General features: G+C 43.5%; 1 protein-coding gene across 1 annotated transcript; it reads right to left on the bottom strand.

The window, feature by feature from the left end:
* Positions 1-8: 8 nt before the first annotated feature.
* LOC121582824 (disabled homolog 2) lies at positions 9-14,891 on the bottom strand. Its single transcript, XM_041898945.2, is given in 15 exon segments — positions 9-607; positions 751-953; positions 3,196-3,714; positions 3,717-3,863; positions 4,117-4,240; positions 4,976-5,599; positions 6,467-6,529; positions 6,706-6,756; positions 6,849-6,875; positions 7,300-7,380; positions 7,468-7,599; positions 7,884-7,982; positions 8,197-8,336; positions 8,598-8,885; positions 14,657-14,891. Coding segments are annotated over 14 exon segments (2,430 nt in total). The 5' UTR covers positions 8,746-8,885; positions 14,657-14,891; the 3' UTR covers positions 9-535.
* Positions 14,892-24,130: the final 9,239 nt, after the last annotated feature.

The following is a 24,130-nucleotide window of genomic DNA, read 5'->3' as shown; positions in this document are numbered from 1 at the left end:
CACTGAAATACATTTTTTTCTGTGTTTAATATAGACAGTATCGAGTATTTCCAGGGCCTTCCCTTCCATCCATCCCATGTTCATCCCTATTTCCAGGGCCTTCCCTTCCATCCATCCATCCATCCATCCATCCCATGTTCATCCCTTCTTAAGAGAATAATTTCATTACAATACATTTCATTCAGTGGCGCTGAAAAGCTAAGTGAGTTGGGAACAGAAACAAAAACTACTACTACTGATTGGGCAAGACATACATTAAAGTCCTCCAGCTCATTCATCAACTGATTTACTTAAGGCACATCTCAATAGGTGGTACAGGTGTCCTCTGACATGGCACGGTGGGGGTGGGGGGGCTAAGTAACTGACAAAGAAAGGCAGGTAAGGAGTTAATATGTGTGCATTGGGGCAGGGGCTAAAAGATGTAATCATGTAGATTGTCTGGCGCGTGTTGTAGTTGTAGCAGCTGGATCTGAAGATATTATTTGGTCGTAGAGCTTTGCTGCTTATTCTCTGGAACTGATGGGCAGGATGTCACTTAGGCAAAGGGGTTTCCAAAGGGGTCTCCGAAGGGATCCGAGCCACCAGTGGTCTGGGCAACAGGAGTGTTCTGTCGTAAAGAGGGAAAATATTAAGGTTTTATAATGATACAAAGCAGTATGTTACCATCAATTGATTGGAGTTTGATAGGATTCATTACAGTATAAGTCTGTTTGTTTGTGTGTGTGTGTGTGTGTGTGTGTACATCCATACCATTGCTAGAAGTGGTGCTCCAAAGGCATTAGGAGTTGCAGTGCCAAATGTGTCATCAAATAGGCTCTGGTTGAGACCTGTTGCTGCTGCTGGAGCCAGGCCTGGGGCTGGAGTTGGGGCAAAGGCATCCAGGAGCCCTGGACCGGGGGCCGCTGCAGGAGACATGATGGGAGCAGCTTGCTGTGGGGCCGATTTGGGTGGGTCTAAAGACAGACAGGAAAGAAAGGGGAGAATCAGAGGGATTCAAATAATACATTTGACAGATACACTACCAGTCAAAAGTTTGGACACACCTACTCATTCAAGGGTTTTTCTTTCTTTTTACTATTTTCTATATTGTAGAATAATAGTGAAGACATAAAAACTATGAAATAACACATATGGAATCATGTAGTAACCAAAAAAGTTAAACAAATCAAAATATACTTTAAATGTGAGATTCTTCAAAGTAGCCACCCTTTGCCTTGATGACAGCTTTGCACACGCTTGGCATTCTCTCAACCAGCTTCACCTGGAATGCTTTTCCAACAGTCTTGAAGGAGTTCCCACATATGCTGAGCACTTGTTGGCTGCTTTTCCTTCACTCTGCGGTCCAACTCATCCCAAACCATCTCAATTGGGTTGAGGTCGGGTGATTGTGGAGGCCAGGTCATCTGATGCAGCACTCCATCACTCTCCTTCTTGGTAAAATAGCCCTTACACAGCCTGGAGGTGTGTTTTGGGTCATTGTCCTGTTGAAAAACAAATGATAGTCCCACTAAGCGCAAACCAGATGGGATGGCGTATCACTGCAGAATGCTGTGGTAGCCATGCTGGTTAAGTGTGCCTTGAATTCTAAATAAATCAATGACAATGTCACCAGCAAAGCACCCCCACACCTCCTCCATGCTTCATGGTGAAAACACACATGCGGAGATCATCCGTTCACCTACTCTGCGTCTCACAAAGACACGGCAGTTGGAACCAAAAATCTCAAATTTGGACTCATCAGACCAAAGGACAGATTTCTACCGGTCTAATGTCCATTGCTCATGTTTCTTGGCCCAAGCAAGTATCTTCTTCTTATTAGTGTCCTTTAGTAGTGGTTTCTTTGCAGCAATTCGACCATGAAGGCCTGATTCACACAGTCTCCTCTGAACAGTTGATGTTGAGATGTGTCTGTTACTTGAACTCTGTGAAGTATTTATTTGGATTGCAATCTGAGGTGCAGTTAACTCTAATGAACTTATCCTCTGCAGCAGAGGTAACTCTGGGTCTTCCATTCCTGCGGCGGTCCTCATGAGAGCCAGTTTCATCATAGCGCTTGATGGTTTTTGCGACTGTACTTGAAGAAACATTCAAAGTTCTTGAAATATTCCGGATTGACTGACCATGTCTTAAAGTAATGATGGACTGTCGTTTCTCTTTGCTTATTTGAGCTGTTCTGGCCATAATATGGACTTGGTCTTTTACCAAATAGGGCTCTCTTCTGTATACCCCCCTACCTTGACACAACAACTGATTGGCTCAAACGCATTAAGAAGGAAATAAATTCCACAAATTAACATGGCACACCTGTTAATTGAAATGCATTCCAGGTGACTACCTCATGAAGCTGGTTGAGAGAATGCCAAGAGTGTGCAAAGCTGTCATCAAGGCAAAGGGTGGCTACTTTGAAGAATCTCAAATATAAAATCTGATTCCATATGTGTTATTTCATAGTTTTGATGTCTTCAGTATTATTATACAAATGTAGAAAATAGTAAAAATAAAGACAAACCCTGGAATGAGTAGGTATGTCCAAACTTTTGACTGGTACTGTACATCAAAACATCTTGTAACCCAAGCCATAGAATTCACTGTGCTACCGTCCGGCAAACGGTACCGGACCAACAGGCTCCGAGACAGCTTCTACCTCCAAGCCATAAGACTGCTAAATAGTTAATTAAATGGTTACCTGGACTATCTGCACTGCCCCATCTTGCACAGACTATGCACACTCACAAGACTATATACACACACACACACTTTTACACTCATCATTTGCTGCTGCTACTCGTTCTTTTTTTAACTATTATTATTATTATTATTATCATCATCATCATCTAACCTGATGCCTAGTCACTTTACCTTGTCTTCATGTACATATCTACCTCAAATATCTTGTACCCCTGCACATTGATCTGGGACTGGTACTCCCTTTATATAGCTCAATTTTTGTGCATTTTATTCCTTGTGTTACCATTTTATTATTATTTTTAATTTTTTTTACTCTGCATCGTTGGGAAGGGCTCCTAAGCAAGTATTACACGGTAAGGTCTACACCTGTTGTATTCGGCGCATGTGACAAATACATTTTTATTTAACTTAGACTTGATATTTGCTGGGGCTATATGATAAAATCAGTATTGCGGTAAACTCCAAATCTATAGATAGGAATTTGAAATTGCAAATAACCGCCATTACCATTGGCAACCGCTGACATTTGACTTTGAATTTCAAAGTCGTCGTGATCCGCAACCTCCTGGAGCATGCCCACTTTGCTGGAGAAGTACTGGGCAAATGCTCCATCCCCATTAGTGCTGGGGGCGGCCCCAGGTGTCTGCTCCCCCTTCCTGGCCGGGATGGCTGGAGGCTTGGCAATCTGGAAGTCCTTGAACATGTCCTTCCCACTCTTCTTCTCCTTCTCCCCTCCCAGGGGGTCCAGAGCCGTGAAGGCACTCGGTTCCACCTTAGCTGTAGCCTCCTTGACTGGCGGCCGGGGTGGGGGCCGAGGTGGACCTTGTGGCATACCCTGTGGAGGGCCTCCCATCATGGCAAAGGGGCCGGGTTGGAAGGGGTTAGCCATGGGAGGCTGGCCCCAGCCAGGTGCAACCATGGGCCCTGCAGGAGCAGGCTGTCCCCAAGCCTGGGTGACCGGCTGGGCCCCATACGTGGATGGAGCCTGCTGGCCCCAGGGGGCCGGGGGTATGGGCAGGGCACCGAGGCGGATGGCTGGGGGAAGGTGGTCTGGAGGTTGGGGAGTGTTACCCCTCCTGGCATTGTGAACATCGAAGGGCCTGGTGCTGGGACTCCCCACGGTGGTGGGGCTGTCCCATGAATGGTGACTGAAGGGGGACCCAACTGCAATGCTCCTGGAGGACAGAGGAAGAACAGGGGAGAGAGAGGAGGGTGATGAGAAGGTGACCTTTTCCATTTAGGTTTGGGTACAGTAAGTAGACTGAAATGAACTTAGACACCATCTAGATTGCCTCAAGCTCAGCATAGCTAAAGTATGATAATAAAAAGCACTGATTTGCGCCAATGCCGATTTAAACTAGTCGATTGTTTTGCTTTAACACAACATGGGTTCTCACTATTTGGAGCCAATGAGGCCATTAGTCTTACCCAGAGCTGTTATGGGGGAGGTGGTGGTCGGACTGTTGAAGAGGTCATCGGAGGCAGATGAGCAGTCAGGCTGACTGGGAGCAGCAAATGGGTCGGCCCCAAACAGGTCATTGGCAGGAGGAGACTGGTGGTCAAACCGCAAATTAGGCGACCAAATTTACTACAGGGATATTGAACAATTTACTATTCATTGAGGGCCAGTAAACAAGGGAAAACTGTGGTAAGCACTGAATTAATGACAAGGTTTATATGGATGATAATGCATTATGGAAAAACTAAATGATCATACTTATATACTGTATTCACATTAATATGACACCCTTATTTTAAAATAACCTGTATTTATACAGGTTTTTCTCATTGAGATAAAAATCTATTTTTCAAGAGAGACCTGAAGAAGAGAAACGTACATTTCTAATAATACTTAAAAAGACACAAATACCAACACTTACCTCCACACCTCACTGAAGCATGAATGTTAAGACAAGGAACATATAAATAGATAGCAACAGGAGATAAACAGTGTTTACGGTCGAGTAGAGGTTGTTAATCTCCTAGGACAAGCAGGTTAGAGAAGCCATGTGAGCACCACTACATGCAATTATGTTAGAAAACCATACCAGTTCCATCCCAGAGAAAAAAAACACACCAACCCTAATATCCTTGTACCAAAACCATGTTGGTAGAGACAAAACCCAGTGCAATGCTGGCCTGTAGGAATAGAATATGCCAGTATGGTATCCCAGTGCTGTGAAAGGGGGTTGTTGTTAGAAAACCAATTATGGTTTGGGGAGGAGGTGTGCAGACAGACTCATTCTCAGACATGCAGCAACATCATAGGACCTCTATGGAGCTTCACCTTGGCACTCCTCCGACCTCGTCCAGCCTTAGTGTTCTGTGGAGGGGGGCTTAACACAACCGAACTGTCCTTGCTAGGACCCACAGCGGCAGTGGGTTGTGGATCAAACATCACACCGTTACAAAGGAGTGGGCTTTTCCCAGAAATGTCCAGAAAGGGGTTCTGTGGTGAGGGCACAGGTCCCAAACCGTTCTGGACAGGAACGGGGACCCTGCTCTCTTCTGTCATCCCTCCCCCTAGTGGCCACTGGCCGTTACTGAGAGCCAGGATCATGTTCTTATTGGACAACCCGTTCAACTGCTGACCGAAGTTGTCAGAGTCTCCGTTAAGACCAACACCGTTCCTGATTGGCCTACCCAAGAAGTGAACAGAGCTTTCTTGGTTGTGATTGGTGGAGGGGGCTGAGATCAGAGAATGGGGGGGTGCTAATTGGGCGAGGGGGTCATTGCTGAAAGGGTCAGTGTCTGGGGTTGGAAAGAAGCCAAACGTGGAGGAGAAGGGGTTCTCTGTTCGGGGGGTGCCCCAAGGGTTAGGTGTACCGGAAGTGAAGGGATTTCCCTTTATACAGTTCTGATTGCTGTCAACCTCGGCGGACAGATCCAGCAATAGAATATCATTAGTCTCCTGGTTATCAAGGGAGGGAACGAGAGGGAGAGAGAAAAAATAAAAATCTGTTGCGCTGAAAGAGAGAAGCAACTGTTAACACAGCTAAATTAATAACAATGACATGAGAAGACAGTTTATGATTGATGAAGCAACAGTGGTGATAGATAAATAAACATTTAAACAGGAATCAGAAACTCAACTGTAAAAATGTGCTTTGTCAAGGCACCAGCCTTTGTGTCAGGAATTACAACCATTATTCGGAATGTGCTGACATTTAAGATATATCCAGGATTTGACCTTTGTAATCCATCAAAACTACTTCAAGTTAATAAACATACACTTATTACAGACAGACCTTTACAGAGTTGAGTTTGAGAGCCCTGTATGACATATGGGATGATGTGATTGGTGGAAGGGGTGAAGTTATGCAGATAAGCTATGTTTTGGGGCGAGAGACTGGGATACATCCACAATGCAGAATAATACAAACTTCTATGGCAAAGTGCAAGACTGAGCTAGCTAGAACCTGAGAGGAACTTTACCAGAGCTCGAGTTGTCAAAGCCACCTGATTATAAAATTGGGGAAAATATCCTTGTTAGGAACAGGAAAGGGGGCGAAAAGCCTCCAATCTTCAAAATAAAATAGCAGCAAGGTAATTTGTCGTTGTCTATTCTGTCCAAAAACGTTTATGGCAGAAGATAAGCATGGTATATAACATAATTGCCAACAATTGGCCCTATCCATTTGTAAAGTCTGAGTTATGAGCATTTCCCCAGCTCTAGCACTTAGGCCTTTGCACCTTATGAGTATATTACTAGAAACTAAGAAGAGCCTTTATGAATGTGTGCACATCTAGTGAACCCAACAACAGCAGGCTGACTTACTGTAGGAGAGTGGATGTCTGGAGGGGTGGACATGTCTCCAAACAAATTCAGCTGTTGCACCTCCTGAACAAAAACATATATCCATTATCAGCATCTTAAAGATACATCCAGTATCATAAAATGAGAGATTCAACAACACCACAGAACATCTACTAGTAGACGCGTGTGCCTGGGGAATCCTCTTTTGCATCCACTTTGCAGTCTTTTACATGTATGATTCTACGATCTTAAACACTTACTTTGGCAGTGCCTGCCTGGCCATCGATACTGAGCAAGGCATCACCACCATTCTGTAAATGAAACACAGCAATAAGAGGTCAAGTATGCACTACACGTACATCTCAGATAAAGCTTATATTATCCAACATACACAGGCACTTACCTCAGCTACTGCATTATTACTCTCACCCTGAAAAGATAGAGAAAGAGGAAAAACAAGGTGAATATTCCCATTGGAGGAATGTAATATGTTCTCTATTTACTTATTGGATGAGATGTGTGTGCCATAATGAGTCATCTCATTGGTATTGCAATGAAAGCATGGTTAATGGTGCGGGACTGTAATAAAGCACTAGGGGGCAGTGTTGACCTCATAACTTCAGTCACATGACCTCCGTCCAGTCAGCAACCCCAAAATGTTACTTCCCAAAAAACATTTTAAAAACTAACAAAAAAAAGGGTCATGTTCAGTAGGGAGAAAAATGTTTGGAAACAGATTTAAAACAGGGCTGTACTACCAGAACATAGATTTTAGTTTTCTGTTGCAAAGTGTTTTGCTACGGTATGCCCTACTGAACACAACTCTGATCACAAACCCCACCATAGTTATTTACCTTCTGTGAGGCCTCTGACTTCTTCTTCATGTTGAAGATGACCTGGAATAGATCCTTAAGGTCAATGACCAGGGGCTCTGCCTATATGGAGAGGAGATTCATGGAAAAACAGTCAATAGACAATCAACTACTTGCAACAATCTGCGTGTGTGTGTCGGAGCGTCTTACCTGCTGGCCAGTCTTTATGGCGAAGAACTGGTGCTGTCCCTCGGCCCCACACACGTAGCCGAAGGCCCTGTTATCCGTTACATCTCTGGCGATGAATGAGATCTTGTTCACTATGTGCTCGTGTTCTATCACCTGAGAGGAATAGAGAGCTTTTAAAACAGTTTAGTCTTTGTGAGTCTTCAATTGCCTAATAATATAAACACTTGCAATTAGGCCTACATGGAATCTACTCGACTGAGGTCATGTCCTGTGTTTACCTTGTGAAAATTATCTCCCTCTACAATTCCTATAATAGAGAATTTTATTTGTAAAGATTGGTACTAAGGTTGATACTGCCCAGCCACTGAGACAGGATTTAGAAAGAGGAACAGAGGGATGAACTGTGGATTAGAAAGTCATAGAACAGTTGTCCTCACCCCTGTTTTCTCATCAATGATCTTGATGCCTGACATGGATATGTTGACCCAGATCCTTTGCTTGTGTTTGCCCTGGGACCGAGAAGCTACTGCCATGCCCTGCACAACAACACAACAGTTACATAACAAACACCACATAACAATGACATACTAACGCACACAGCCCACCACCATATGCACACCCAAAGAGAAATGACCATAGAAAACAGACTAACAAAATCACATTCAATTTGCTCTTTACTAACACTACTGCGTGGATATAGAGCCGTAGCAGCAAGTGTACTGTAGTGTCTGCATCATGATATGGTGGTACCTTGAGTTTCATCATCGAGTCCTGGCTCATCTTGTCCCCTCGGGCCTCTGGGACATCATCGATGCCGATCAGCTTGGCCTTGTACCTCACACCATCACCCTGGAACCTGGACAGCAGGTACTCATCAGTCTTCTCTGGAGCTGGGCAGAGGGAAGAGAGAAGGAGAGAAAAGTGATTGATTGGATCGATTGTCACTTTCTGTCCGGTTGAGAATGCCCTCTTTAATTCGTCTATATCTAATTCGTAGCCTCAACCATCACACCACAAGACGCATGGAAATCAAGATGTAAAACTATACTATAAGGTCAAGTCTGATGACTCAGAAAAAGTCTGTTCAGCCCATAACACCAAATCCCTCATGTGGGGAAAGATGGAGGCCCCTTGCATATTGCATACAGTACCTTTCTTCTTCTCTTTCTTAAAGGGGGTCTTGGCTGGTGCGGTGGAGGGTGTGGTGGGAGGGCTGGTTGTAGAAGATGTGGTGGGGGCGGGGGTGCTGGAGGGGTCGGCCGGGACTACGGGTGCACTGCTCTCCACTTCAGTAGACATGGTGGGGTGGGGGGCCAGCCTTACGGGAGTCGGGACAGGCAGACAGGACAGGTAAACTAAATCAGACGGCAGCTCCTTGTTCAGGCCAGGGGGTCGACTCAGCAAAGAGGCTCAGCACTCACACATGCTCAGTTATGTGCCTGTAGGAGGGAGGGAGGGGGAGATGGAGTGTGTGAGAGAAATATAACGCAACTACACTCCCATGTTAAATTAACTGTCCAGTGAAAATGTAATTTTTAGAAAGTTAATATTCTGTTAACTCGTACCAAAATAATGTTGTTGATTCGCCTTATATAAAAGAATATATACTACTCGCATGAATATTTTTAATGGCTGGCATACGGCCACACCATTCCAACACAGAAAAGCTTATTTTTAACATACTTAAAGCTGCAATATGTAACTTTTTGGGTGACCAAATTCACATAGAAATGTGTGTTATAGATCTGTCATTCTCATTGAACGCACGCAATTAGAATTTTTGCAACCAGGAAATGGCAGGGTGATTTCTCCATAGTGCATCTAACATTACAATTTTTTTTGGAAAGAGTATTTCACTCATATTATTATTCATTATAGGTCATAGTTCATTGAAATCAGGAAACACTGGACAGTTACTTTAAGCTTTTTTGGTGATAAAAGCAGAATGATAACAGAACAAAGACATTACAGCTCTAAACATTTTAAAGATGAACAGCTTCCGCTACCTGAAATTGTCCCCTAAAGGTTTTGTGAGCATCGTAAAAAGTAATATCCCTTTAAATGATCCACAATGAGGAGCCATGACCCCAGTACCTTGTTCCTACTAACCACACACAACAAACACACAGCATTTTGATCCATGTTGTAGCCTTGCTGTGACCCGTTGATAGCCATGTATGTAGTGATGGGAGGTGATGAAACTGCAATTAAACTCAGTGGGGTCTTTAAGACTGAATGGGTGTGAGAGAGGAACACCTGGAGGGCATCACAAACAGCTGCGCAACTGGCCAGGGACACACACTTCCTCTTTCGAACAGTGTGTCCTGTCAGTCATGGGATTCACATAGTCACAGAGGCCCTGTCCAGTCCAACTCTAGGCCGTCATAAAGACCATAGGGTGAGAGGCTGGGCGTTCAAATTAAAGCTGTTCCACGGGGCCTACTTCAGGAAAATATGCCAGAGTATAATCCATTGTGATTAACATTGCTCCTCTCTCAGTCAAGTGAAGACTAAGGAGAGGCAGAGCGAGCCATGGAAAACCCAGATATTATGTTAATGTAACACTCAGCCATTCTGGTTTTAGAGAACCTAGCGACAGCTTCTTAGGAACTCACAATCAGCTGGGGCCACCCTACCTGAGGCTGACAGCTGGGTACCACCACACTGTCCATCTGTGGGCAACTTGGTCCTCTGGTTATGGTAGGAGACAAATTTGCTACTAACAACTCTAGCCACGAATTTAACCACAGTTCACTATGATTAACACCATCACAGCTGTAATTAGGCCCTTCAAGACAAACAAAGACAGAAACAGAGCACAGACATAGAGTAGCCTACAGTAAAATAGAAAGTCAGTGGCCGGCCAGTAGTGTAAACTGCAAGAGGAGACTTGACTACCAACAGACAGAGAGCTCTGGAACCATCAACAACACTCACAGCTGGACTAGGGAACAAAATGGCTTCTTTCTGGGAGAGAGAGATAAACACTACAACAGTACAGTATAACAACCACCACAGGTTGATTTCAGCAGCTAAACATTTATTTTCCATATGACACATACCTTCAAGGGCACTTGCAGATGCTGCGTAGATCGCCTCGCTACTGAAAAGGAGCCTTGACTGACTCAGGCAGAGGAGCGCAAAGGTTGGGAGCGACCAAAGGTTGAGCTATTAAATGAAGTTAATCTTACGCTACCTGGTTGGTGTTTAAAGCTGGCCATACGCTCCAGTAATCTCATAACATGACAGTACAGCAATCCACCCTCAGCAACTGTAGTGCAACCCTATAAAACCTTACTTAAGAGGTGAGAAACAATGTATGTATAGTAACATCCAAGAATGTGACTGAGGCAGGATTGAGAACATAGGCCTGCTAAACTCAGTTTATTTATACAAAAGTCAGTGTAACTCAGGAATAGGGAGACATACAAGGCCAAGAACCAATGTTCCCTCAAAAACATTTAGGCACTGAGCAAACTTCAGGTCTGCTGAGCGCAAACTTGAATGTTGTGAACATTCTGTGCAACTTCCAGAGCGCGTTTCCTGTGAACACTGAGGCTGTACCCGCTTTAAGTTACATGTTTAACAGTGACCAAGTAGGCTACAGTGGCTATTTGATCATAATGTAGGCCTACCAGAGTGGCCTACCATCAAAAACAATGGAGAAACATTTTTATATGGAAATAGCAGTTCTATCATTCAGCCTACAGTAGCAGCCAAGGTGTGGTGTTCAATGTAGGCCTACATTCCATGAGACTTTTTAAAAAAACATGCAGGGCTTGACATTAACCTGTTTATCCACTTGTCCATCAGACAAGGTGACTGAAAATGTTGTGTTGTTTGATGCAAGAAACCACTTTACAAAATAAAATGCATTATTATTCCCATACCATTATTACAGAGAATCAGACAAATTATGCTACCCTCTACCTATTGGCTACTTAGCTTATTCAAGCCTGTCTCAAAATACAACACTACCCCTTTAAGACAAAAAAAAGCTCTTCACCTGACTTGCTTTTCAAAGAGGTCTAGAAATGTACACATTTTGTGCTCTCGTAGGAAGCAATCACTCCCCTATTGATGACTACAAATGATCTATAACTCACTAACAAAGAATATGAACAAAATGTGCACACGTCCTACATGCAGCTCTCGCTTTGATCTCAAAACAAGCACACCTACTCACGACCACATCTGTACACATAGTCTAGTTCAAAGTAAATGGCACAGATCCATATATGGCAATGGTCGATTTGCATATAGCCTTAGTGCAGCTCTTATTGGTTGAGCAAGGCACTTAGCCCTAATTGCTCCTGTAAGTCACTCTGGATAAGAGCATCTGCTAAATGACTAAAATGTAAATGTTATGCCGCACAGGTCTGTGTAGAGTACGGGCTGAGTAGTGCGTGTCAATGCAATAGTATCCTACTCTGATGCGTTGATAGTGTTAACTAACAGGGAAAACTCTAGAAAGTTGAGTGAAGTTCAATCTTGTGCTTCTCTCAGTGGGCTGATATTTCTTCTGCGCGGCAGTCTTGGGGCTACTGCTCGCCTGCTTACTCGCGGAGCTTAGAGGGATCATTGCTAAGAACCTCCTGTATGACACAGCGCAAGTTGAATTCCCTCCCCTCTACATAGAGGCCTCTTGTAGTCCTCTCTCTCAGTGTCAGTCTGGGGGGTTACTCATAAAAACAACAGTCCATTTCCTGAAAACAAGTACAAAGCTGACAGTCCAGAGGCTCTTGTAAAACCCAAAGCACAGTGACTGCTGAAGAGTAGTTAACATTAACTTGACTCTCTTCAGGTAAAGTCCAGCTCTGCCTAATGCCCCTCTGATGACTGGTAAACACGTTAACATTAAAACTACAGTGAGAGACTGGGAGCTGTTTAAACGATAGTCAAGGCAGCTCCTTTAATACCCTGTGCCAACCTGAACCGCACTGGCTTGAATATTTTATTTTCACATTGTCCTGTTCAGCACTGTTCCAGCCACTATGGTGGATGCATAACCAAGCCAGTCCAGTACACGTTGCTTTGGCTAGACTCAGTTTGGCTCAGTAGGGTGAAAAGCCTTAGATAAAATGATTATCTAATGACTGTCCTCAGTCCCAGTTGTCCTCAAGCTGTTGAAAGTGATTAGTGACGTTATAGAATATGGACTAGTCCAGAGGGGAAACAGTGTCAGGAACATGGTAAGATACGAAATAAGCTCTTGGGGACATTTAGTGCATCAGGGCTGTATGCCAATATCGCCTCTAACCATCTATTCAGTGATATAATAACACTTACAAACTTCCACTCGAGAAGACTCTTCTAAACCAAACCAATTTGAGTATGTGAAAGTCAGATGACATGCTTTGCAGAGCTACGGTGGCAGAAATGTTGAAGTATCTAAGATCTTCATGCAGCTCAAGTTTATCTGCACACACACACACACACACACACACGAAACCACAGCCAAATCTTGCATTGCCAGCCATCATTTGTATTATATGGCTTGCATCACAAGAGCGACAGCACTAAGACAATAAAATGTTCATGTCTTTCTGTTTCTGCTATGAGAGCAGTTTTTTTTTTACACACCAAAGTGCGTTCAAGGTCTACAGCAATGACCAGAAGAGTTTTCCGGTCATCATATGATAGCTGGAGCAGTCGGTGACAGGGTTTGATTGCATCCCCGCTTTAAGACGTACGTAATCTTTGGTCATATCGGTCACTGGGTGTAAACGTACTCTTTACATGCATGTTTATCGGGGCCTCTATCACAGAGGAAACAATTAGTTCCTAATATCCGATAACACGAAGCAGTAAGGGATTCCTTTCCAAACCAAATTACTGACTAGAATACCAATCAGATCCCAGATAGCACCATGTGACTGATTGGGTCATCTGTGGATCACACCACAGTGTGTGTGTGTCAAGTCAAAGAATCCCCAGTAATGGGCGAGAAGAGGGTTATTGGGATACTGTCAGCCAGGGTTAAAAGGCTGAAATACCTTTGGGGTGGTGGTTACGTTAGGCACATGATGCTAGCTGTTCAGTAACTACCATGGAGTGACAGTCCCAGTGACTTTGCCTTAATAAGAGGCTGTGTCAGCGACTATACAAAAAGCTAATAAAAACAACTTCTCAATGTCAGCATGACTAACTAACCTGACAGTTACTGAATGGACTGCCCCCTATCTAAGAACAGACAAAACCCATTGGCATTTCCTGAGCGGATACTCAATTACACAGCTTTAAAAAGGTGAGAGAAGGACCAGCCGGCAGCATTACAAATAGCCATTAGGCATTTTAAACCTGCCAGGGGACCAACTTTCCAAACACTGGATGCTTAAGCTACATCAAGAACATCTGCCATCTTTTGCATTCTTCAGGCATCTTCAACTAGTTAGGCTGAACCCATACACACAATTCTTTTTTTAAAGAAAATATTTACACTAAGTCAGCAGAATGGCTGCAAAGAGATAGAGACGTCCCAATCCTGGGCGTTGTGTTGCTTCATTAGAAGGAAAAGTGACGTTCTATTCAGCACATCTGGAGGAGATCAGGGCATGGATCAGACAGACTTAATAGGATGGTGAAATACCACAACTGCAGCCTAGACCCACTGTGGATACAGACAGTGGCCTAGCCTACAAACAAAGACTACATTCCGACATTACCAGACAACTGTCTACTAGGGATACTAACAAATGCTGGAAGTATATGATTAATGATCTATTGCATTTCATATACACGCAAAGATCCAGTTATGAAGAAGTATAAGGCTAAATATGGTTGCGCAGTGCAAAGATACCATTATAACCCCTTTCTGTAGGCCCATGAAGACGGCCTTGTTTAACAGATAAACATCTTAGGTTTCCAAAAACATGATTTTAACGTTTTTTAAACAGAATATTCAACAAGTTGGCCAAAAAAAAACAAGCGATCTGTTACTCAGCCGAACTACATTTCCAGAAAGCTAAATAGCGACCTCCCATAATTACCTAGTACTAAACCATTACCTTAGTGACGTGTGCATAGCTCGCACAGCTGGAACTAATGGAAAAATCATGGGTCTTCTTGGATTTGTTTGATTCAGCATGTAAAATATAATTCCAAATGTATGACTTTCTATTTGAAAGTGAAGCATTCCGTGACAGCAAAACACAAATAGCCTTCCCTGCCTGTGAATTTGTGGATGCGAAAGAATGTGGATGTCACGTACCGTTAACAAGCGCTCCAGACAGTATTCTTCATATTCGAGGTTTGCCTTCCAGCGTTCTGAATGTTATTCGAACGCTATCTAGCCGGTCGACACGTCTCCTATCCTCTATGAGGGTTGAATCAAACACCGCTTTTCAGAGACGTGTTGGAATCAGATGTTTTCCGCTAAGATGTGCCCCCAGAACGCGCCGCTATGTGGTGAATTGGCGACTCCCCTACCGCGCACTGGGCTCCTGCTACCTCCCAATTTAACCCCTCGCACGCCAGAACGTCAGGAGGCACTATTGCGCCTGTAAAGGCCACACATCTACACCAACCAATGATGAGACCAATAGGACGATTGAAATGTAACCATTGTTTCATCCTCATAACCTGCAGTCCTGCGGGTTTAGGGTCATTAAATATTGTGTGGATGAAGGGCAGGTTGAATAAAGAGAAAACAATACATTAGAAAACCATGAATGTATAATTATTGTATAATTTATATTGATAGGCTACATTGAGTTTTTTATTTCATTATTTTCGGCAATCTGGCATTAGTGCATATGCCTAAACTTTAGGGCCTTACTGTATGCGCGCCAAATATGCCAATTACCAAATGCTTAAAAATGTTAAAAATGTTAAAAATAAAGAGAAGGGAGGGCCAGAAAAGTAATGTTTGGGAAATATTTGGTGAGGTGGTAAAAGAGGATGATAGCAGTGCAGGCTATGTTATGTGTGATAATTGTGAGGCGCTTTACAAACTCGACTGTCTCAAGATGGGGACTTCAAATAGGCCTATGGCACTTCAACTGTAGCCTACTGTTCAGATGGGTTAAATGGAAACTGAAATCTGGACACTGACTGTAGGTCTATAACCTCTCACATAGCCTTAATATTAACTCCTGCACAATTAAGTATTTCTTGCAGTAAATTGATACACCAAATGTAGGCAACATTTTGACTAGGGAACAGGAGTAGAGACATTTGATTTATTTATTTCAGCATCTTGAGAGAATGCTAATGCACAGTTAGATACCATCTGTAGAGGTGCTATCTTCATCAGCATCATTAAAGCTGATAGTAGGCTATTTCAACCACATAGAATATGCATCCAAGCCCAACTGAAATCTTATCAGAAACATTTTTGGTCATTCTCACAGCTTTCTATGTCCTTACAACAGGTCAAACTGATGTAATTTTGACATTTTGCACAGAAAATCTTTCCACTTGTTATTTTTTAAGGCAATTGCATTTTCTCCCCGGTCCCTAAAAGTCTTTGAACTCCACTGAAGCAAGGGTTTGTTTAGTCTTCTAGGGCAACATATAATGACAGAAGAGAAGGTGCATGTATCTAATTATAGACGAGTTGACTAACAAATAGCCAACCAAAATGTTGGAAATTATAAGCAGAAACATATCTAAATCAGGTTAAAAAAAATAATCCTGCACCCCCTGTTAACAAATGTTCAATATTAGCAGGTTAGGGATGGGTGCGGGCCTCAGATTATCACTTCATCACATATAGTCGGGCAGTTGCGTGCACCACTATCCTCTTACACCTCACATCAAAAATACTTGCAACCTGGTATTGCCTTCAGTTTTATAAAAATCTGTGGGCCATATTACTTAGCTATGAGATCTATGTAGCCTAAGCCTATAAGAACATTATCAGATATTTGCTGATGTTCTTTGCAGATTAATTTTTATTTATTTTGCCCACTGCACTACCCCAGGTTTGTTTGACCCAGATTTAGTAGGTTTATAGTAGGCCAAAGACAAACATTTTAAATGCAATTTACAGTAAGTTAAAATATTTCAGTAAGACATGCTTAGAGCAGCATTTGTCAAAACCTCCATCAGAGGAAAAAATAGAGGAGGATATCAGTATATCCTTTTAAACCTTACACCTATTGTTCACAATGGGCATGATGACAATACAATGGAAAGTGGTTGTTGAAGTGGCTTTTCACAACAGTGTTAGTGTATGTGTCCATGCTTGCATAGTTTCAATAATTTGTGCATGCACATGTATGTTTGCGTGCATGTGTGTGGTGTGTGCCTGTGTGCATGCATGCATGTGTGTGTGTGCGCGCGTGTGTGTGTGTGTGCGTGCGCTAGTGGTCAGCTGTTTGTTAACCCTCACCTGCCCGCAATTGCTAATAACCCATCCGCATCGCCCAACAATATGTGATGATTGATTAAGTGAAAATCTGAGGCCACCCAACCCTAACCCGCTAATATTGAAAATGTGCTGTAGGCTAAATCAAAATCAAATCAAATCAAATGTTATTTGTCACATTCACCAAATACAAAAGGTGTAGACCTTACCGTGAAATGCTTACTTACAAGCCCTTAACCAACAATGCATTTAAAAAAAAAAATTGTTAAGAAAACATTTACTAAATAAACAAAAGTAAAAAATTAAAACAATTAAACAGTAATAATAAAATAACAATAATGAGGCTATATACAGGGGGTACCGGTACCGAGTCAATGTGCAGGGGTACAGGTTAATCGAGGTAATTGAGGTAATATGTACAGTGAGGGAAAAAAGTATTTGATCCCCTGCTGATTTTGTACGTTTGCCCACTGACAAAGACATGATCAGTCTATCATTTTAATGGTAGGTTTATTTGAACAGTGAGATACAGAATAAAAACAGAAAAATCCAGAATTTTTTTTATAAATTGATTAGCATTTTAATTAGGGAAATAAGTATTTGACCCCTCTGCAAAACATGACTAAGTACTTGGTGGCAAAACCCTTGTTGGCAATCACAGAGGTCAGACGTTTCTTGTAGTTGGCCACCAGGTTTGCACACATCTCAGGAGGGATTTTGTTCCACTCCTCTTTGCAGATCTTCTCCAAGTCATTAAGGTTTTCGAGGCTGACGTTTGGCAACTCGAACCTTCAGCTCCCTCCACAGATTTTCTATGGGATTAAGGTCTGGTGACTGGCTAGGCCACTCCAGGACCTTAATGAACTTCTTCTTGAGCCACTCCTTTGTTGCCTTGGCCGTGTGTTTTGGGTCATTGTCATGCTGGAATAACATTCCACAACCCATTTTCAATGCCCTGGCTGAGGGAAGGAGGTTCTCACCCAAGATTTGATGGTACATGGCCCCATCCATCGTCCCTTTGATGCGGTGAAGTTGTCCTGTCCCCTTAGCAGAAAAACACCCCCAAAGCATAATGTTTCCACCTTCATGTTTGACGGTGGGGATGGTGTTCTTGGGGTCATAGGCAGCATTCCTCCTTCTCCAAACACGGCGAGTTGAGTTGATGCCAAAGAGCTCAATTTTGGTCTCATCTGACCAAAACACTTTCACCCAGTTCTCCTCTGAATCATTCAGATGTTCATTGGCAAACTTCAGACGGCCCTGTATATGTGCTTTCTTGAGCAGGGGGACCTTGCGGGCGCTGCAGGATTTCAGTCCTTAACGGCGTAGTGTGTTACCAATTGCTTTCTTGGTGACTATGGTCCCAGCTGCCTTGAGATCATTGACAAGATCCTCCCATGTAGTTCTGGGCTGATTCCTCACCGTTCTCATGATCATTGCAACTCCACGAGGTGAGATCTTGCATGGAGCCCAAGGCCGAGGGAGATTGACAGTTATTTTGTGTTTCTTCCATTTGTGAATAATCGCACCAACTGTTGTCACCTTCTCACCAAGCTGCTTGGCGATGGTCTTGTAGCCCATTCCAGCCTTGTGTAGGTCTACAATCTTGTCCCTGACATCCTTGGAGAGCTCTTTGGTCTTGGCCATGGTGGAGAGTTTGGAATCTGATTGATTGATTGCTTCTGTGGACAGGTGTCTTTTATATAGGTAACAAGCTGAGATTAGGAGCACTCCCTTTAAGAGTGTGCTCCTAATCTCAGCTCGTTACCTGTATAAAAGACACCTGGGAGCCAGAAATCTTTCTGATTGAGAGGGGGTCAAATACTTATTTCCCTCATTAAAATGCAAATCAATTTATAACATTTTTGACATGCGTTTTTCTGGATTTTGTTGTTGTTATTCTGTCTCTCACTGTTCAAATAAACCTACCATTAAAATTATAGACTGATCATTTCTTTGTCAGTGGGCAAACGTACAAAATCTGCAGGGGATCAAATACTTTTTTCCCTCACTGTACATGTAGGAAGGGGTAAAGTGACCATGCATAGATAATAAACAACGAGTAGCAGCAGCGTAAAAAGGGTGGAGTCAATGCAAATAGTCCGGGTAGCCATTTGATTAGCTGTTCAGCAGTCTTATGGCTTGGGGGTAGAAGCTGTTAAGAAGCCTTTTGGACCTAGACTTGGCGCTCCGGTACCGCTTGCCGTGCAGTAGCAGAGAGACCAGTTTATGACTAGGGTGGCTGGAGTCTTTGGCAATTTTTAGGGCCTTCCTCTGACACCGCCTGGTATAGACGTCCAGGATGGCAGGAAGCTTGGCCCCAGTGATGTACTGGGCCGTATGCACTAACCTCTGTAGCGCCTTGTGGTCGGAGGCTGAGCAGTTGCCATACCAGGCAGTGATGCAACCAGTCAGGATGCTCTCGATGGTGCAGCTGTATAACTTTTTGAGGATCTGAGAACCCATGCCAAATCTTTTCAGTCTCCTGAGGGGGAATAGGCGTTGTCGTGCCCTCTTCACGACCGTGTTGGTTTGTTTGGACCATGATCGTTTTTTGGTGATGTGGACACCAAGGAACATGAAGCTCTCAACCTGCTCCATTACAGCCCCGTCGATGAGAATGGGGGTGTGCTCGGCCCTCCTTTTCCTGTAGTCCACAATCATCTCCTTTGTCTTGATCACGTTGAGGGAGAAGGTGTTGTCCTGGCACCACACTACCAGGTCTCTGACCTCCTCCCTATAGGCTGTCTCATCGTTGTCTGTGATCAGGTCTACCACTGTTGTGTCGTCGGCAAACTTAATGATGGTGTTGGAGTCGTGCTTGGCCACACAGTCATGGGTGAACAGGGAGTACTGGAGGGGACTAAGCAGGCACATCCTGAGGGGCCCCCGTGTTGAGGATCAGCGTGGCAGATGTGTTGTTGCATACCCTTACCACCTGGAGGCGGCCCGTCAGAAAGTCCAGGATCCAGTTGCAGAGGGAGGTGTTTAGTCCCAGGGTCCTTAGCTTAGTGATAATAATAATAATATAATATGCCATTTAGCAGACGCTTTTATCCAAAGCGACTTACAGTCGTGCGTGCATAAATTTTTGTGTATGGGTGGTCCCGGGGATCGAACCCACTACCTTGGCGTTACAAGCGCCGTGCTCTACCAGCTGAGCTTTGATGGCACTATGGTGTTGAACGATGAGCTGTAGTCAATGAATAGCATTCTCACGTAGGTGTTCCTTTTGTCCAGGTGGGAAAAGGCAGTGTGGAGTAAAATAGAGATTGCATCATCTGTGGATCTGTTGGGGCGGTATGCAAATTGGAGTGGGTCTAGGGTTTATGGGATGATGGTGTTGATGTGAGTCATGACCAGCCTTTCAAAGCACTTCATGCCTATAGACGTGAGTGCTACGGGTCGGTAGTCATTTAGACAGGTTGCCTTGGTGTTCTTGGGCACAGGGACTATGGTGGTCTACTTGAAACATGTAGGTATTATAGACTCGACCAGGGACAGATTGAAAATGTCAGTGAAGACACTTGCCAGTTGGTCAGCGCATGCTCGGAGTACACATCCTGGTAATCCGTCTGGCCCTGCGGCCTTGTGGATGTTGACCTGTTTAAAGGTCTTACTCACATTGGCTATGGCGAGTGTGATCACACAGACATCAGGAACAGCTGGTGCTCTCATGCATGCTTCAGTGTTGCTTGCCTCGAAGCGCACATAGAAGTAGTTAAGTTTGTCTGTTAGGCTCATGTCACTGGGCAGTTCGCGGCTGGGCTTCCCTTTGTAGTCCGTAATAGTTTGCAAGCCCTGCCACGTCCGACGAGCCTCGGAGCCGGTGTAGTAGGATTCAATCTTAGTCCTGTATTGATGCTTTGCCTTTTTGATGGTTCTTCAGAGGGCATAGCGGGATTTCTTATAAGCGTCAGGGTTAGAGTCCCACTCCTTGAAAGCGGCTGCTCTACCCTTTAGCTCAGTGCGGATGTTGCCTGTAATCCATGGCTTCTGTTTGGGGTATTTACTTACAATCACTGTGGGGACGACGTCATTGATGCACTTATTGATGAAGCCAGTGACTGATGTGGTATACTCCTCAATGCCATCGGATAAATCCCGGAACATATTCCAGTCTGTGCTAGCAAAACAGTCCTGTGGCTTAGCATTTGTGTCATCTGACCACTTCCGTATTGAGCAAGTCACTAGTACTTCCTGTGTTGGTTTTTGCTTGTAAGCAGGAATCAGGAGGATAGAATTATGGTCAGATTTGCTAAATGGAGGGCGAGGGAGAGCTTTGTACGCGTCTCTGTGTGTGGAGTAAAGGTGGTCTAGAGTTTTTTTCCCTCTCTGGTTGCACATGTAATATGCTGGTAGAAATTAGGATAAACGGATTTAAGTTTCCCTGCATTAAAGTCCCCGGCCACTAGGAGTGCCGCCTCTGGATGGGCATTTTCTTGTTTGTTTATAGCCTTATATAGCTCATTGAGTGTGGTCTTAGTGCCAGCATCGGTTTGTGGTGGTATATAGACAGCTATGAAAAATATACTCTCTTGGTAGATAGTGTGGTCTACAGCTTATTGTAAGATGCTCTACCTCAGGCTAGCAAAATCTAGAGACTTCCTTAATATTAGATTTCGCGCTCCAGCTGTTATTGACAAATAGACACAGACCGCCACCCCTTGTTTTACCAGAGGCAGCTGTTCAGTCTTGCCGATGTACGGAAAACCCAGCCAACTGTATATTATCCAGGTCGTCGTTCAGCCACGACTCGGTGAAACATAAGATATTACTGTTTTTAATGTCCCGTTGGTAGGATAGTCTTGAACAGAGGTCATCCAGTTTATTCTCCAATGATTGCACGTTGGCCAATAGGACGGATGGTATAGGCGGGTTACCCACTCACCGACGAATTCTCATAAGGCACCCGGACCTGCGTCCCTTGTATCAGTGTCTTTTCTTCATGCGAATGATGGGTCATAAGAGACGGTGACAGAGATATTATGTACAGAATAAGTTACAAACAACGCAAAAAAACACACAAAATAGCACAATTGATTAAGAGCTCGTAAAATGGCAACCATCTCCTCCGGCGCCATTTTGGCTAGACAATTTTTTTGACAGGGGGTGCCTGTGCAGGATTTTTTGTCGTTGCCTGATTTAGATATGTTTCTACTTATAATTTACTACATTTTTGGAGGCTATTTGTTAGTCAACTTGTCTATATTTAGAGACATGCAGATTCTCTTCTGTCATTATATGTTGCCCTAGAAGACTAAATAAACCCTTTCTCACCAGAACAATGTCATAAATCGATAGAATGAATGCTTCAATCTACACTAAACAAAAATATTAACACAACATGCAACAATTTCTAAGATTTTACTGAGGTACAGTTCACACAGGAAATCAGTCAATTTAAATAAATAAATGAGGCCCTAAACTATGGATTTCACATGACTGGGAATACAGATATGGATCTGCTGATCACAGATACCTTTAAAAAAAAAAGTTAAGGGTGTGGATCAGAAAACCAGTCAGTATCTGGTGTGACCACGATTTGCCTCATGCAGCGCATGATACATCTCTGGTTGGTCTCAGACGATCCCGCAGGTGAAGAAGCCAGATGTGGAGGTCCTGGGCTGGTGTGGTTACACGTGGTCTGTGGTTGTGAGGCCGGTTGGACTTAATGCCAAATTCTCTAAAATGACGTTGGAGGCGGCTTATGGTAGAGAAATAACATTAAATTATCTGGCAACAGCTCTGGTGGACATTCCTGCAGTCAGCATGCCGATTGCACGCTCCCTCAAAACTTGAGACATCTGTGGCATTGTGTTGTGTGACAAAATTGCACATTTTAGAGTGGCCTTTTATTGTCCCAAGCACAAGGTGCACCTGTGTAATGATCATGCTGTTTAATCAGCTTCTTGATATTCCATACCTGTCAGGTGGATGGATTATCTTGGTAAAGAATAAATGCTCGCTAACAGGGATGTAAACAAATATGTGCACAAATTTGAGAGAAATACGCTTTTTGTGCTTATGGACAATTTCTGGGATCTTTTATTTAAACTCATGAAACATGGGACCAACACTTTACATGTTGCTTTTGTAATTTTGTTAAGTGTAGTTGACATTGGTAAAGTTCTCTGTCATCTCTGCTTCTTTTTTGGAGCAGAGACATTTAGGGACCAGGGAGAAAATGCAATACCTCAAAAGAAATGGGAATGATTTTCTGTGCAAAATGTCCAAATGACATCAGTTTGATCATTTGTAAGTAAATAGAAAGCTGTGAAAACGACCCAACATGTTTCTGATAAGATTTCAGTTGGGCTTGGATGCATATTTTATGTGGTTGAAATAGCCTACTATCAGTTTTTATGATGCTAATAAAGATAGCACCTCTAGGCTACAGATGGTATCTAACTGTGCATTAGCATTCTCTCAAGACACTGAAATAAATAAACCATATTTCTCCACTCCTGTTCCCAAGTCGTAAGTAGTTGAAAAGTTGCTAATTAGCTAAACTGCGAAAGTTGTCCATGATGAGATTCGAACTCGCAACCAAATCTTTCCCAAACATTACTTTTCTGGCCCTCATTTACATTTACATTTAAGTCATTTAGCAGACGCTCTTATCCAGAGCGACTTACAGTTAGTGCATACATTATTTTATTTTATTATTTTTATTTTATCTTTTCATACCCCCCGTGGGAATCGAACCCACAACCCTGGCATTGCAAACGCCATGCTCTACAAACTGAGCTACATCCCCTGCCGGCCATTCCCTCCCCTACCCTAGACGACGCTGGGCCAATTGTGCGCCGCCCCATGGGTCTCCCGGTCACGGCCGGCTACGACAGAGCCTGGATTCGAACCACAGGATCTCTAGTGGCACAGCTAGCACTGCGATGCAGTGCCTTAGACCACTGCGCCACTCTTCTCTTTATTTTCAACTCTCCATTTCGCAGCTTTTATCATATTTAATTAAACTTCGTCAATGTCCTTTTTGCCTCCGTGGATCTATGTAAACTTTTTCTGCCCGTTCCCAAAAGCATTTGGCGATTGGCGTGTAGGCTTTTTTGCACTAGTACAGTTAGGCCCTACATTTTAGGCTTGCCCACTAATGCCAGATAGCCTCAAATAATGAAAGAAAACAACTCAATGTAGCCTATAGATATAAATTGCACAAGAATGATACAATTATGAAAGGCTACATTTTTAAGAGATTGATTTTTCTTTATTCAACCCGCCTGTGCGCCCTAGTGATGCGCGGGTTGACTCATAACCCGCAGTCTCTGCGGATATATAACCTTGGGGACTGCGGGTAATGAGCCAACTTGTAATGCGCATGTCCAGATTAGCCTTAGGTGACAGAGCTGTGCCGAG

The sequence above is a fragment of the Coregonus clupeaformis genome, chromosome 15, assembly GCF_020615455.1.
Source record: "Coregonus clupeaformis isolate EN_2021a chromosome 15, ASM2061545v1, whole genome shotgun sequence".
NCBI classification, from domain to species: domain Eukaryota; kingdom Metazoa; phylum Chordata; class Actinopteri; order Salmoniformes; family Salmonidae; genus Coregonus; species Coregonus clupeaformis.
The sequence above is the reverse complement of the archived record's forward strand: the minus strand, read 5'-3'. Positions and strand labels throughout refer to the sequence as shown.